The following is a 12,869-nucleotide window of genomic DNA, read 5'->3' on the forward strand; positions in this document are numbered from 1 at the left end:
ATGTAAGATGAATTTACGATTTGCTTGATGAAACGCTATTTCACTGAAACGTCGTAATTTATGTAAATCGTAATTTACAACTAGTCGTAAATCGTTGATGAAACGGCTCGCTGGCTCTATAAGGTTATTTAATAAATTCCAATTTAATGGTAGATTCTAACCTTATATTTATTATCTCCCTTTCGAACTCTTTCGTTTGTTTACCAAATGGCGCCTAACATAGACATCGATGAAATGCTGATTTTCAATAGAATATGGACTCCAGTTAATCTAGTGTGTTCATATCAAAATAAAAGCGCGCTCTAAACGATTATTTTTACCAAAATAAGAATAGTGTAACCAATAAATTGCACGAATTACGCATGGCATTCTCAAACAATGTCTCACAATCCGAATTCAACTTCAAGATTAGCAGTGTTGCGAGATTTGGGAAACCATCTGCAAGTGAAGGCCGAGAAAATGCGCCTGCTGGCCCGTGCAGAGGAAGGTTTGGGTGATTTTGAATACAATCCTCACTCGACGTATGACATGGCAGTCGGACAGCTTGCAATAATTGAAGAAATGTAAGTTGTTAAAACATGACATGACTTGTGTCTTATCAAAGGGGAGTAACTCTTCAATGGGGGTTGGAGGCTTCGAACTACTTCATCTATCTATCTCTTTGATTTTGTATGATATTTTCCAGATAATTAACACAGAAGTCGTAGGAAAAACATCAATATGTTTAATTTACTAAATATCAGATTATTTATCAGTTATCACCGGCAGTGTCAAACCCACAGTGCTTTCCAAAAATTTTTTTTGGGGTGGGTTTGGGTGTGCAACCGGGTCCCTGTAAACGTTAATGTTTTTAAACATTTATTTTTGACGTTATTTGGTTCGTTGTGACTATTCAAGATAAAACCAAGCTATATAATCAGGGATCAAGCTAGACTCCAATTTTTGGGAGAAGTCACTTCTCCCTCAGCTCTGGAGAGGAGAAGTGAGGCAGTTTTGGGGAGAAGTGGATCTTTCGCGATCACCAATGGACCATTGTGAACCATGACCCAGGGGTTTCACTGGCCCAAAAAAAGTTGTTGCCACTTTTTCGCAGTGTGAAAACTGTCTGTTATTCCAACCTTATTAATATGAGCAATAATTTAAGACGATTATTAACCCTTAAAGCGCTGGAGCTAAATTTTAAAGGCCTTTGCAAACAGTTTGGATCCAGATGAGACGCCACAGAACGTGGCGTCTCATCAGGATCCAAACTGTTTGCTATTCTGATAGTATTCTTTGAAAAAAATCGAAGATAATTCAGTTGGAAATTCTGCAGACGACATTTTAGCAGACGACAAATTTCCCAGCATGCAAAGGGTTAAAAGAAACCTTACTACATTACATTAATGTCATTGACTGTATTATCACTTGAAAAAATATGGTTATACATAAAAAAACTATAAGTACCTTCATAACTCATACCTTCATAAGTCTTAATAAGCTTTATTTGTATATAAATAACTTTTTCCATCTTGATAAACAACACAGATAACCAAAATAATATAATAATGTTAACATCACTAATTATTTTCTGATAAAACCTGATTTAACAGTTACACGACACAATTGTGTTTATTTGCTATGTCATTAATGGTCTAGAAGACATCAGATTCGGGCTAGTACATTTTAAGAGGACCTGGTCCGATGGTCTTGCTGTAAAAAAAGTTAATGTCGAACCCTGACATAGAATCACACCAATTTACATCATTTGAAAGGGAAAGAGAAAACATCAGAAAATAAAGCATCTCACTTCATATTGTTAAACAGTATATTTGGTCATTTGGACATGATATACATCAGCTATGACAGCTTCTGTTGTTAAAACGTTTTCTGTAAGTGGTGGATGATTTCTAGGCTCAAATAAATGAATGTTTTTCACGCATATTTCTTGACAGAAAGGCCCAGATTATTGCCACCATCCATTCTAGTTGCCTGAAATATCATAAAACATAATTTTACAAACTATCAACAACAAACCAACACATAAATGTCCCTATCTTTAAATGTCCGAATTTTTAACATATCCGAAATATAGTACAACAAGTGAATGGTAAACTTTTTATTTCCGAAATTGTTGCTTTCTTAATCAAACTTTACCTTTCCCAAAATATTATAATAATGAAACTATTTAACAGAAATGCTCACAAATTCGTGTTGAAACAAGATTTCATGTGTTTTGTGGAGAAATTGTTTTTGTTAAATGCTTTTGCCATGCCCGTGGTATTGACAGTCATTACATGTATTGATTAAATGGTTAAGAAATAGCAGCCCTAATAATCGTTATAATTTTTTATTGTGGTGAAAGTTTGTCACAGTGTTTCTTTATTAATTGCTCACTATCATAAAGGCGCCGTTCATCCGATAATAACCCCCATAAAACTTGACAATAGCAGTAAAAACACCGTATGTAACACTTACACGGTTCAGTGATTTCACTCTGCTTGGTCAAGGGATTCCTGCCAAATACCCGAATGACGAGCGCTTTGAATGGTTGCTTATCAATTTTCAATAGGTAATTTACTATGCCAGGGGGCGTTATAGTTTCGTCGATTCGGTCAGTTGATTGACTTTGGCGTGTATTCAGTAATAAACAGAAGCCACTTAGATAGCGCTGCGGATATGATAATTGCCAGATTTTAGGGCGAAGTGATATTGCCGGTGCTTTTGATCCGGGCGATTAAACGGAAGCCAGGGCGATATATTCGCCCAAATCGCCCAGTTGCTTGATCCTTGACAATAAAGTCATTCATAACGACATTTGTTGAAAATTTATATAACCCTTTCAGGCATAGTTACTTGATCTATTCCTCAATACACCTGTTTAATTACTCAATTACTGCATACTTGCTTTTTTCCTGTTGCTATTTATTACCAGATAATATGGTATATTCCATTTTAAAAAGCAAATTCTATCATGTTGCAGTATACTAGAAAATAATTTTTCGGAGAATGGGCCAGGCCCTTTAAGGTTGGAATTTTTTCGGGGAATACCTTACCACGTGGAAACTGAAGATTATTTTTAACCAGGTTTTCCGAAGGAAAAAACTGGTTATTAGATTGGCAAATGTTGGCAGGCAGGCGGGCTGGTGGGCTGGCTGGCTGGCGGGCAGAACAAGCTTGTCCAGGCCATAATTTTGTCGTACATTGTGAGATTTTAAAATCATTTTGCACATTTGTTCACCATCATTAGACGGTGTGTTGCGCGAAAGAATGACGTCGATATCTCCAAGGTCAAGGTCACACTTTGAGTTCAAAGGTAAAAAAATGGCCATAAATGAGCTTGTCCAGGCCATAACTATGTCATTCATTGTGAGATTTTAAAATCAGTTGGCACATTTGTTCACCATCATTGGGCGGTGTGTCGCACACAAAATTACGTCAATATCTCCAAGGTAAAGGTCGCCACGACTAAAAATAGATTTTTTTTTAAACAAAGGGGATTAATTTTAAACAATCAGTTCAGTTTGACTTGTCTCCCTTTATCAGACATTTTTTTCAATTTGAAAACCTGGTTTTGTGACAATTTTGTCCCTTGTTATTAAAAAAGTGTCTACTTTATGTTTCTTAAAAATAAACTTATACATAAAACATACATTTTTATGGTGTTTTTTTTGCGAACTTTAATTTTAATTTGTTGTTTTTTGCAGGTGAATTTTTTTGGATTTTGTTAAATTTTTTTTTTTTTGTAAAATTAACTTTGCTTCTTAATAATAATTAATGCAAATGAATGATTGAACACTGTTGTGAAGCAGTCATAAGTGCTCCGAAATAATAATTGTTTGGGATCTATTACAATATCTGTCTACATTAATGCTTAAAAAAAAGTTTGTGTCTGTTTTTCTAGGAAGCCAAAATTACCAGAGGGAAAAATAGAGGAGAACACAAATAACCATGGGAAGGTTCAATTATCTGATGCACGCCAGCGGCGTAGGGTGAAGAAGACCAAACCGGGGTCACGCTCTCATCCTACTGTGGACATAAAACAATACAGACCTGGCTATACTTGGAACAGAGGAGGCCGTATGAAGGAGCTTCGAATAAGGTTTGTTCTCACATTCTGTGATGCTCATAATAATTCTCATGGAAACAGTGATGCTCATAGAAACAGTATATACATGTACATGTATTTGTTAGCTCACTTTAGAGTTAAGTGCTTAGTTAGCTGCGATTGCTTTTGTCCTTTTGGGAAAAGTACCTGTACCGGTCCATTTGGGAAAAATTTTGTCGTGAAACCTCAAAATTGGGAAAAATTTAGTCGTGAAAACCTTGAAATTAATAAAATGCGTCGTGAAATCTTCAAATTGGGAAATTAGTGTATTTGATTTTTTGCTAACAAATACCTTAAAATTGAGAATAACTGATGTCAAGTTGTTAATATTATATTTACTAAGGTTCTAGCCGTAGAGCTGCATAAGTAAATTAATTAAAGATCATAAAAAAAAATTATTTGGGAAATTTTGGGAAATATGTAATTTTTTCCAGATTGGGAAAGTGCCGTTTTCAGGTGTTTTACAAAGAAGGAAAAAAATTAGCTATTGGTATTGGGTACCACTCGTATGAAGCATGCGGTCAAATGTCCGTCTGGCATCAACAATTATTGAAATTGAAGCAGAAATTAAAAAAAAATGTTGAAATTTTCTTGCAAACTTGACCTAACTTGCACCATTTGTGTATGACCTTTAAATCGTTGAAACTTTTTGGCCCGATCTTAGTAGGAACGTCAGCGTTGTGGCCCTTTCTTATGTTAAAATACTGCCAACTTGAAATCTGCGCAACTTGCAAGGTTTACTTTTATCTCATACAAACTAACTCATTACAGGGGTATGATAAGACTTTAAAACAAAGTTAAATGTTCCAAATTCACAGGGTTCCAACTCGATCACATTTTATGCCGAGTACTGGTGACTATGTTTCCTGATGAGTTTGCATATTTATGTAGCAATTAAACCAGCAAAGTGTGTCATAAATTATGTTTTCCTAAAAAAGGGGAAAATTGCATTCATTCTGTCTTATAAGGTTAGACATGAATACCATTCACTTGTGTGCTTTGTATCTTGGCAAATGAAGCATAATATGTATGGAAATCATACAATCAGGTTTCAGCCCAAAAGGCTACTTAATTAGGCAAAAATATCTCACTACTTTAATTTGTTCAAAGAGCCAGGAAAATTCATTTTGTCAGGTCAATAAATAAACAAACAATACCAGGACTTCTTTTCAGCATAATGCGTATGGGTACTTTAAAAACGATAGTAATGCTATTTGTATATAATAATATTATCTCCATGACTGCATTTAACATTTTTTTCAGGCATTTAGCAAGGAAATATCTGCATAAGTGGAAGAGAAAGGTTTTTGGAAGATTAACACCATCTCAAGCCAGGTATACAAGAATTACACTCTCTTTGAAAAAGCCAGTGATATTACTTGGCACCTGTCAATTAGTCAGTCAGTTGGTTGGTCGTTTTGATACAATTAGTTTCCACAGGATAAGTACATGACATTTCACCTAGAACCATGTCAATGGGTATGATGTTTACTGAGGTTGAAGGTCAAGGTCACAATGGCTTGTAACCATAGATACAATAGTCAGTTTGAGTACTGTTTATACCCATAAGAACAATCCCCTACAATTTCATATTTGACTCGGTGTGGATGTATGTGGGTTAATGTGGTCGCCTTAAGCATTTATCCGTCATTAGTCACCAACATTCAGAAAAAATAACTTGTTAAAATTGTCCGAAGAACATATCGACTAACAAGTTGTGCTTGATAAAACCTGATAAGAGTTAAAAAAAATTGGTTAATTGCTCAACTAATTATTTTCTTTTGTCTGTTTTATTAATTGTGTTCCTAACAAAAAACGTGTCTGTACAAATGCCTAAGTAACACCTACCAGGTTTTTTTTTCCACTTTTTGGGAAGATAGCCCATGGCTTTGGAATTGGGAATTTAACGGCATTTTCATGAAATTGGGAAAATAAATTTCGTAGCAAGAAAAGTCCACTGATTAGGGAAATACTAAATTTGATATAACTTTTTATAATCATTCAAATTAAAAGAATAAAATCATATAATACTTTGTAAGATAAAATTGAATTAAAATTGAGATAAAATACACATTAGACTTCTTTCTAAAAAAAAAAAATATTTTTTTTTTTTTTTTTTTTGAAATTGGGAATTTTTTGCCACATTTTGGGAAAAAAGTATACTTTTTGGGATTGGGAACATAGCCGAATTTCGGCTATAAAATCGGGCCAAAAAAAACCCTGCCTACATATTTGTAAAATTTGCATGTATTGATATAATCTAGGTTGTGTGTATGACAAAGACAGCCAAAGCACTGGCACTTAAATTCGGTCTTATTAGAACAAATTAGAACAAACTAAAAAAGTATATGATTGTCTCGAAGTATTAGAGCAAGCTTTATGTCTTGAAGTATTAGAACAAACTACAATGTATATGTCTTGAAGTATAAGAGCAAAATAGAGAATTGGATTATAAGAACAAGCTATATGACTTGAGTTATAAGAACAAGCTATATGAATAGCAAGTTTTAGAGAAAAATAGTTCTTAACTTTACTTGTTCTCTAGGCATCATTATGAGACGCGTCTGCTGCGTCGTACATTTGGGGCCTGGCATCTGTTGTGGTGGGAACTGAGAAAGGAATGGAGGCTGGAGGTGCGTGCAGAGTGCCACTACAGGTACAGGCAGCTGTCTTAGTGTCGTATCAATAGAACCGTGTTCTGGGAATACCAGGCTTAATGCACATGCTTAAAGCGTCATCCGACAAGCACCTGTCTTAATATGGGATCAATAGAGCTGTGTTCTTGGAAAACTGGGCTTAATGCATGTTCGTTAAGCGACGTCAGAGATTAGCCTGTGCAGTCCGCACAATCTAATCTGGGATGATACTTTCCGCTAAGACTTGATTTTCGTTAAGAAGGTACTTCCTTTTAACGAAAAATTCCATGCAATTGGAAGGCTTATCTGGGATGATTCTTTACGCATATGCATTAAGCCCTGTTTTCTCAGTGAGATTCTCAATAATTCTCATAGAATTCTACTGTTAGCGGAGTTCTAATTTGCACCACCTTGTTTAAGTCTTGCTCCGACTATTGCATGAACTGTTAACCACTGCAAATATTTAATATATTTTACAAGTGAATATATCAAAGCAGATGTATGAGAACCTCAAATATTTCTGTGATAAAAAATACACAAAAATCTATGAAAAGTTTAAAGTTTAACATTAAAATACACATTTTCAAACATTCACTATTTGCAATTGAGCGCTATTTTGTATAAAAATAGTGTAATGGGTGGCCTCAGGACAGATTGACCTCCATGGTAAAAAATCCCTGCTTACTTATGTTATGACACAATTCTGGAAGAGGGATAAATGTTTATCATCCACATCTATCATACAAATTATCAGCATAATAAATTCGTTTATGTTTTTTTCCAGGTTTATTGTTTATCAGAAGATGTATCGAGCTTGGAAGCTCTTCATTGTTCAACAAAGAATAAGAAACGCTAAAGAATCTGTTGCCCTTCACCATGGTTGGTATTTATATGATCCTCTTTGGGGCTAACTGGGCTACATGCATGTAGTTAAAGTGTCGTCCCAGATTGGCCTGTGCAGTCTGCACAGGCTTATCAGGGACAACACTGTCTGCCTAAACTGGATTTTTATTTTAGAATAGAAAGTTTCCTTTTAATAAAAAAATCCATTACTGGGGAAAGTGTTGATAATTCGCAAGTTTTCAAACAACAAAAATTTCTTCTTCTTCACCAGTAGGTCAGAAGAATATATAATTATAGACATGCAAAACATGCTGTTGATTTTCTGTATATTTCTAGACAAAGTAAGATTTGTAATTTAAGTATATACATTTTGAAATAAAAAAAACTGCCAAGAAGAAATTAAAATGTAATATCAATATATGATGATTCTTATAATTTTCCATTTATTAAGAATACTTCAAGTTTTAGCTTTTCTATTCACCAAATAGCTATTCTACTCACTTCAATGTAGGTTTTGGTGTCTGCATCAATAAGCTTGTTTAGGTAAATGCCCAACCTCTCCATATTATTGTTAGTTCCACATATGAACTGAAACAAAGTTTTACAATTTCTTAGGCATTATTTTTCTTTGTTTACATCAATGCAAACATTTACTTGCAGGTGTTTCTACTCCTTGCTTTGTTATGTGGCTTGTCTCTTGGTTACTGTAATATTTTGCATATTTTTCTCCTCAGCACAGAAAAAGCTGACTCGTAAATGTTTCGACTCCTGGCAGAGCTATGTGGCATCTCGGAGGGAGAAATCTGGTGCCAGAAAAACAGCTCTGACATATCATCATAACCATGTCCTCAGGTTAGTTAACCCTTTACCACTTTGATATCTATTTTTATGTACTTGTAGTGCCTTGAAAAGTTAAATTTAATTAAACACCTTTCTTACTAGATTCAAGTTTTGAGGGCTTCATTTCCAACCCTTAGATACTGATGAGCAGCTAACAGCATAAAACCTGAATAGACTGCGAGTTACTCCCAGGCTGTTCTGGTTGTATGCTGTTTGCACAAAGCCATTTTCACTTTACTTCTGATGGGGAAAGGTTTTAACTGGGCCTAATGCATGTGCATTAAGTCCTCGCAGGCTAATCAGGGACATCTCTTTTCGCCTAAAGTAGATTAATGTTAAGAAGAGACTTCCTTTGAACCAAAACTTCCATAATAGCAGAAAGTGTCAACCCTGATATAAGCTGTGTGGAGCTTAATTTAGAGGGTAGCATATAAGCGCCACTTTGTCTCTCACAAATGCTAATTTTATGGAATTGAGTTTGCGGCGGTCTGAAACAATTTTGTTATGCCCCCAGATCAAATGATTGGGGGTATATTGTTTTTGGCCTGTCTGTCATTATAACTTTAACCTTGCTCATAAAATGAAAGCTCTTGGGTCTATGTTCTTTAAACTTCACATGTGCATGCATCTCATTGAGATCTACAATCAAACATGGTTTGAGGTCACTAGGTCAAAGATCAAGGTCACTGTGACCTTTACATTCAAAGTATAACCTTATTTCTAAAATAGCTGCCATGCGGCTTCAAAGAGCAGTAGGGGGCATTGTGTTTCACAAACACAGCTCTTGTTTGATAATTTTTTGTTCTTACTTATTTTAAAAAAAGCATCAGGAAATTATGGGAAAATGGAATATTCGGAAAGTATTGATAAAAGAAATTAATTTCTCAGTTTTAATTAAATATCTGAACCACTCACTACCGGTAATGCTCATGGTGCAGGTTTTCTAAGCATGCTAGGCATTGCATCTTTATTCAACACTTGAGCAGGCTGCTTTATCCATGTAAGCCTCGTTCAGGGAAAACTGGCATTTATCCATGAGCGTTGAGTGTCATCACAGATTAGGCTGCGCAGTCTGCACAGGCTTATCTGGGACGATACTTTGCGTCTGAACAGATTCATGCTAAGAAGGTAATTTGATTAAAAAAAAAAAGAATCCATTAAAGCTGAGGTTTCGTCCCTGATTAGCCTGTGCAGACTTCACAGGCTTATGTGGGAAGATAATTAACAGACATGCATTAAGCCAAGTTTTCCCAGAACCCCCTTCTTTATTCCAATATTACCTCAGGTATTGTTGGAACGTCTGGCAGGATAGACTGGAGACTATTGCACATCGACGCCGGCTGGAGACTGTGGCCTTACAGTTCTGGGCCTTCAGAGTACAGGCTCAGGTGAGTGGTCTTAATGTTCACATGATGATCAAAGCTTAGTTTGTTATGAGACGTGTCTAATGCAATATGCGTCAAGGGTAGCTCCATACCAGCTGACCAATGCTTCTGTTAAGCTTTAAGATCATTTGTCCAGAGTCGGCAAGATTTTTGCTGTGAACACTCTACAGGCCACATTTATAGCCCAATGTTTATGAAACATGGTCAGACCATTTGTCCAAATTATATTCTGGTCAAGTCCCAAACTGGGTAAATGGGTAAAATACTAAGTTAATAGGTAAAATCAAGGTGAAAATCCTCCGATCACTCTAGAGGCTTTATTTATTTCCAATCTTCATTAATGATGATCAAATCATTCGTCCCAATAAAATATTTGCCGAGTTGGAAGCTGGTTCTTATGGGGTAAAAAACTAGGTCACAAGGTGAAATTAAAGAATGAGCACGTGAACACTCAACAGGCCACTTTTATTGAAAAATCTTCATGAAACTTAGTGAGAACATTTGTTCCAATGGTTCCTCTGTCAAGTTAAAGGCTGGATCATGTGGGGTCAAACACTAGGTCACTTTGTCACATTAAAAGAAAAAGCTTTTATTGTCCCCTGCCGGTGAAACCGGAGGGGACTTACGGTTTGCGCTCCGTGTGTCAGTCTGTCTGTCAGTCTGTCAGTCTGTCAGTCTGTCACACTTTTCTGGATCCTGCAAAAACTTAAAAAGTTCTTCATATTTTTTCATGAAACTTGAAACATAGACAGATGGTAATATGGAGATTATGCACGTCAATTCATTTTGTTCCTACGTCAAAAATGGTGGTTGCTATGGCAACAAATGTAAAAAAAATATTTTTTTTTTACTGACAATGGTGGAGTTATTGCTTGGCAATCTCTTGTTTATATTAAAATTTTTAAAAGAGGCATAAAGTTACACATTGATGACGGGACATAAAGCATTCAAGAAACATGTCAAATACACATACATATATTTGCTTGGCACAAAAACAAAAGCTTCTCTCTATTTTCGCTGAATACTCAACTAGAACTCTATATCATTCCAGGGTCTTTCTGGGAAAACAGGGCTTAACGTATGTCCTTAAAGTAACATCCAGAATTAGTCTGTGCAGTCTGCACAGGCTAATAAAGGACAACACTTTCTGCCTAGACCAGATTTTCATTTAGAAGAGACTTCCTTTTGAAAGGAAAACTTCCATTAAAGCGGACATTGTTGTTCCTTATTAGGCAGACTGCACAGGCTAATCTAGGATGACTTTTATCCACATGCATAAGGCACTGTTTGCCCAGAATGAGACTCCTGCCATTCTTTAAACTCTAACCTTGTATTCTCCCCATGTCTCCCAGTATTGGCATGATCTGGCAGAGCAAAATGGCTGAGCATCGCGTAGGCTTGATGAAGTACTACTCTGCTGTGAGGCATAACAACACAGTGCCGACAAACTGGGCTTAAGATATGTGCGTAAAGTGTAAACCTAGATTAGCCTGTGCAGTCCCCACCGGCTAATCAGGGACGACAATTTCTGCTTTTATGGAATGTTAATACAAAATGTACATGAAAAAATCCAGTATAATCGTAAAGAGTCGTCCTTGAACAGCTTGTGCACAGGCTAATCTGGGACAACGCTTCACCCACATGCATTAAGCCCAATTTTCCCACGACAAGGTTCATATGTCTTCCAGTATTGGCTGATCTGGCAGAGCAAGATGTCCGAGCGTCGCGCAGGCTTGATGAAGTACTACTCTGCCGTGAGGCATAACAACATGGGGCTGACGAGACGCTGCTTCCGGGCGTGGCTGATGTACTGGGCGCGCAGAAGGCAGAAACATCAGGAGAAAGGTATAAACTGCTGGGTTGAGCAAAGCTCATAAAGTGTGAGTTTAGTGAAATTACTAATAAAATTTGTTATGCTTCTGGAAACTATGGATTAAGTATACTTTTGTTGTATCAGTGATTTTTTCCCCCAAAACTACAGCCTGATACAGGCTGCCTCCCAATGGCAAAAAGTAACATTTAAAAAAAATATCTGGCCAAAATTTCCAAAAAAGATGCAGAACTTTTCAAATAAATGCAATAATTGGTTTATTGAGTTACTTATTTAGCTATATAATTCTGTAACACTTAAAATTAAAAATTTACAAAAGGCAGTTCAAATTGATAAAAAATTGGGATACTGTTATTTATTATGATTTATTTAATCATATTGATAATGTTTCATTTTTTCCAATTTCATGGTTTATCGTTCTATTTTTCCCAAAAGGCACAGGCTGTTAAATAGAAAATAAAAAAAATCACTGTGTATAGTAGTTAATTTTTCAATGAAATATGTTATGCCTGTGTAAAAAAATTGAGTTGGTACACTATGTTTGTTTAGTTGTTAATTTTCTGATGAAATATTTTATGCCTCTGTCCATCATGCGTTTTAAGACTTAAGTATAATTGAATGCATTTCTTGCAAGCTAAGTAGCTGTAAGTTAGAAAAACGAAATTTATTTTCATTAGAACTTTAGATTCTCTTTTATGTGCATTCAATTATTTTGGGTGGACTTTTGGTTTTAAGACAGTATAGTCTTACCTGGAATCTTTTGAAATAATATATAACATGCGCAAATATGAATATTTCATATTTTCAGTGTATGCCATGAGAATCTACACCAGTGGACTGGTTCAGAGAACGTTTTCAGTCTGGTTGTCAGCCCTGAGGTTTAGAGAGAGTGTGAGGGACCGACAGGACAGAATAACCCGTCTGAGGGAACGGTCGCAGAAACGACGCGCCTTTGTACACTGGAGGCACTGTATCCTTCTATATCATGATTTTGGGAATCTTTGATTTAGGTTAATTTTAACCGGTTTATTTGAGCTCAATTGCATCAAAATCCGGAGGCTTGTTGCGACATTTTAGGATCAGATAGTGTCTATGTAGAATCTCTAATTGGTGCCTTTATATTTAGGAAGATTGCCAGTGATTTAGGACTTTTTTTTTTTTGATTGCCAAAATCTATGTGCGTAAAGTTTATAAAATCATTGGATCTATTAGGATTTTTAGCTCGACATTTTTGGAGAAAACCCGGT

General features: G+C 35.9%; 1 protein-coding gene across 2 annotated transcripts in view; it reads left to right on the forward strand.

The window, feature by feature from the left end:
* The first annotated feature begins 171 nt into the window (after positions 1-171).
* LOC127842820 (protein SFI1 homolog) overlaps positions 172-12,869 on the forward strand; it is a 42,965-nt gene continuing 30,267 nt past the window's right edge. Inside the window, exons 1-9 of one of the 2 annotated variants that reach the window (XM_052372564.1) lie at positions 172-563; positions 3,884-4,081; positions 5,351-5,422; positions 6,633-6,743; positions 7,508-7,602; positions 8,301-8,413; positions 9,687-9,794; positions 11,480-11,636; positions 12,431-12,592. In XM_052372564.1, the coding sequence (XP_052228524.1) occupies positions 379-563; positions 3,884-4,081; positions 5,351-5,422; positions 6,633-6,743; positions 7,508-7,602; positions 8,301-8,413; positions 9,687-9,794; positions 11,480-11,636; positions 12,431-12,592 (1,201 nt within the window). In that variant the 5' untranslated portion in view covers positions 172-378. Of the gene's footprint in view, positions 564-617; positions 670-3,883; positions 4,082-5,350; positions 5,423-6,632; positions 6,744-7,507; positions 7,603-8,300; positions 8,414-9,686; positions 9,795-11,479; positions 11,637-12,430; positions 12,593-12,869 lie in introns of those variants that run through there. The other variant, XM_052372565.1, reaches the window with a different exon arrangement.

This window comes from Dreissena polymorpha, chromosome 8 (assembly GCF_020536995.1).
Source record: "Dreissena polymorpha isolate Duluth1 chromosome 8, UMN_Dpol_1.0, whole genome shotgun sequence".
Taxonomy (NCBI): domain Eukaryota; kingdom Metazoa; phylum Mollusca; class Bivalvia; order Myida; family Dreissenidae; genus Dreissena; species Dreissena polymorpha.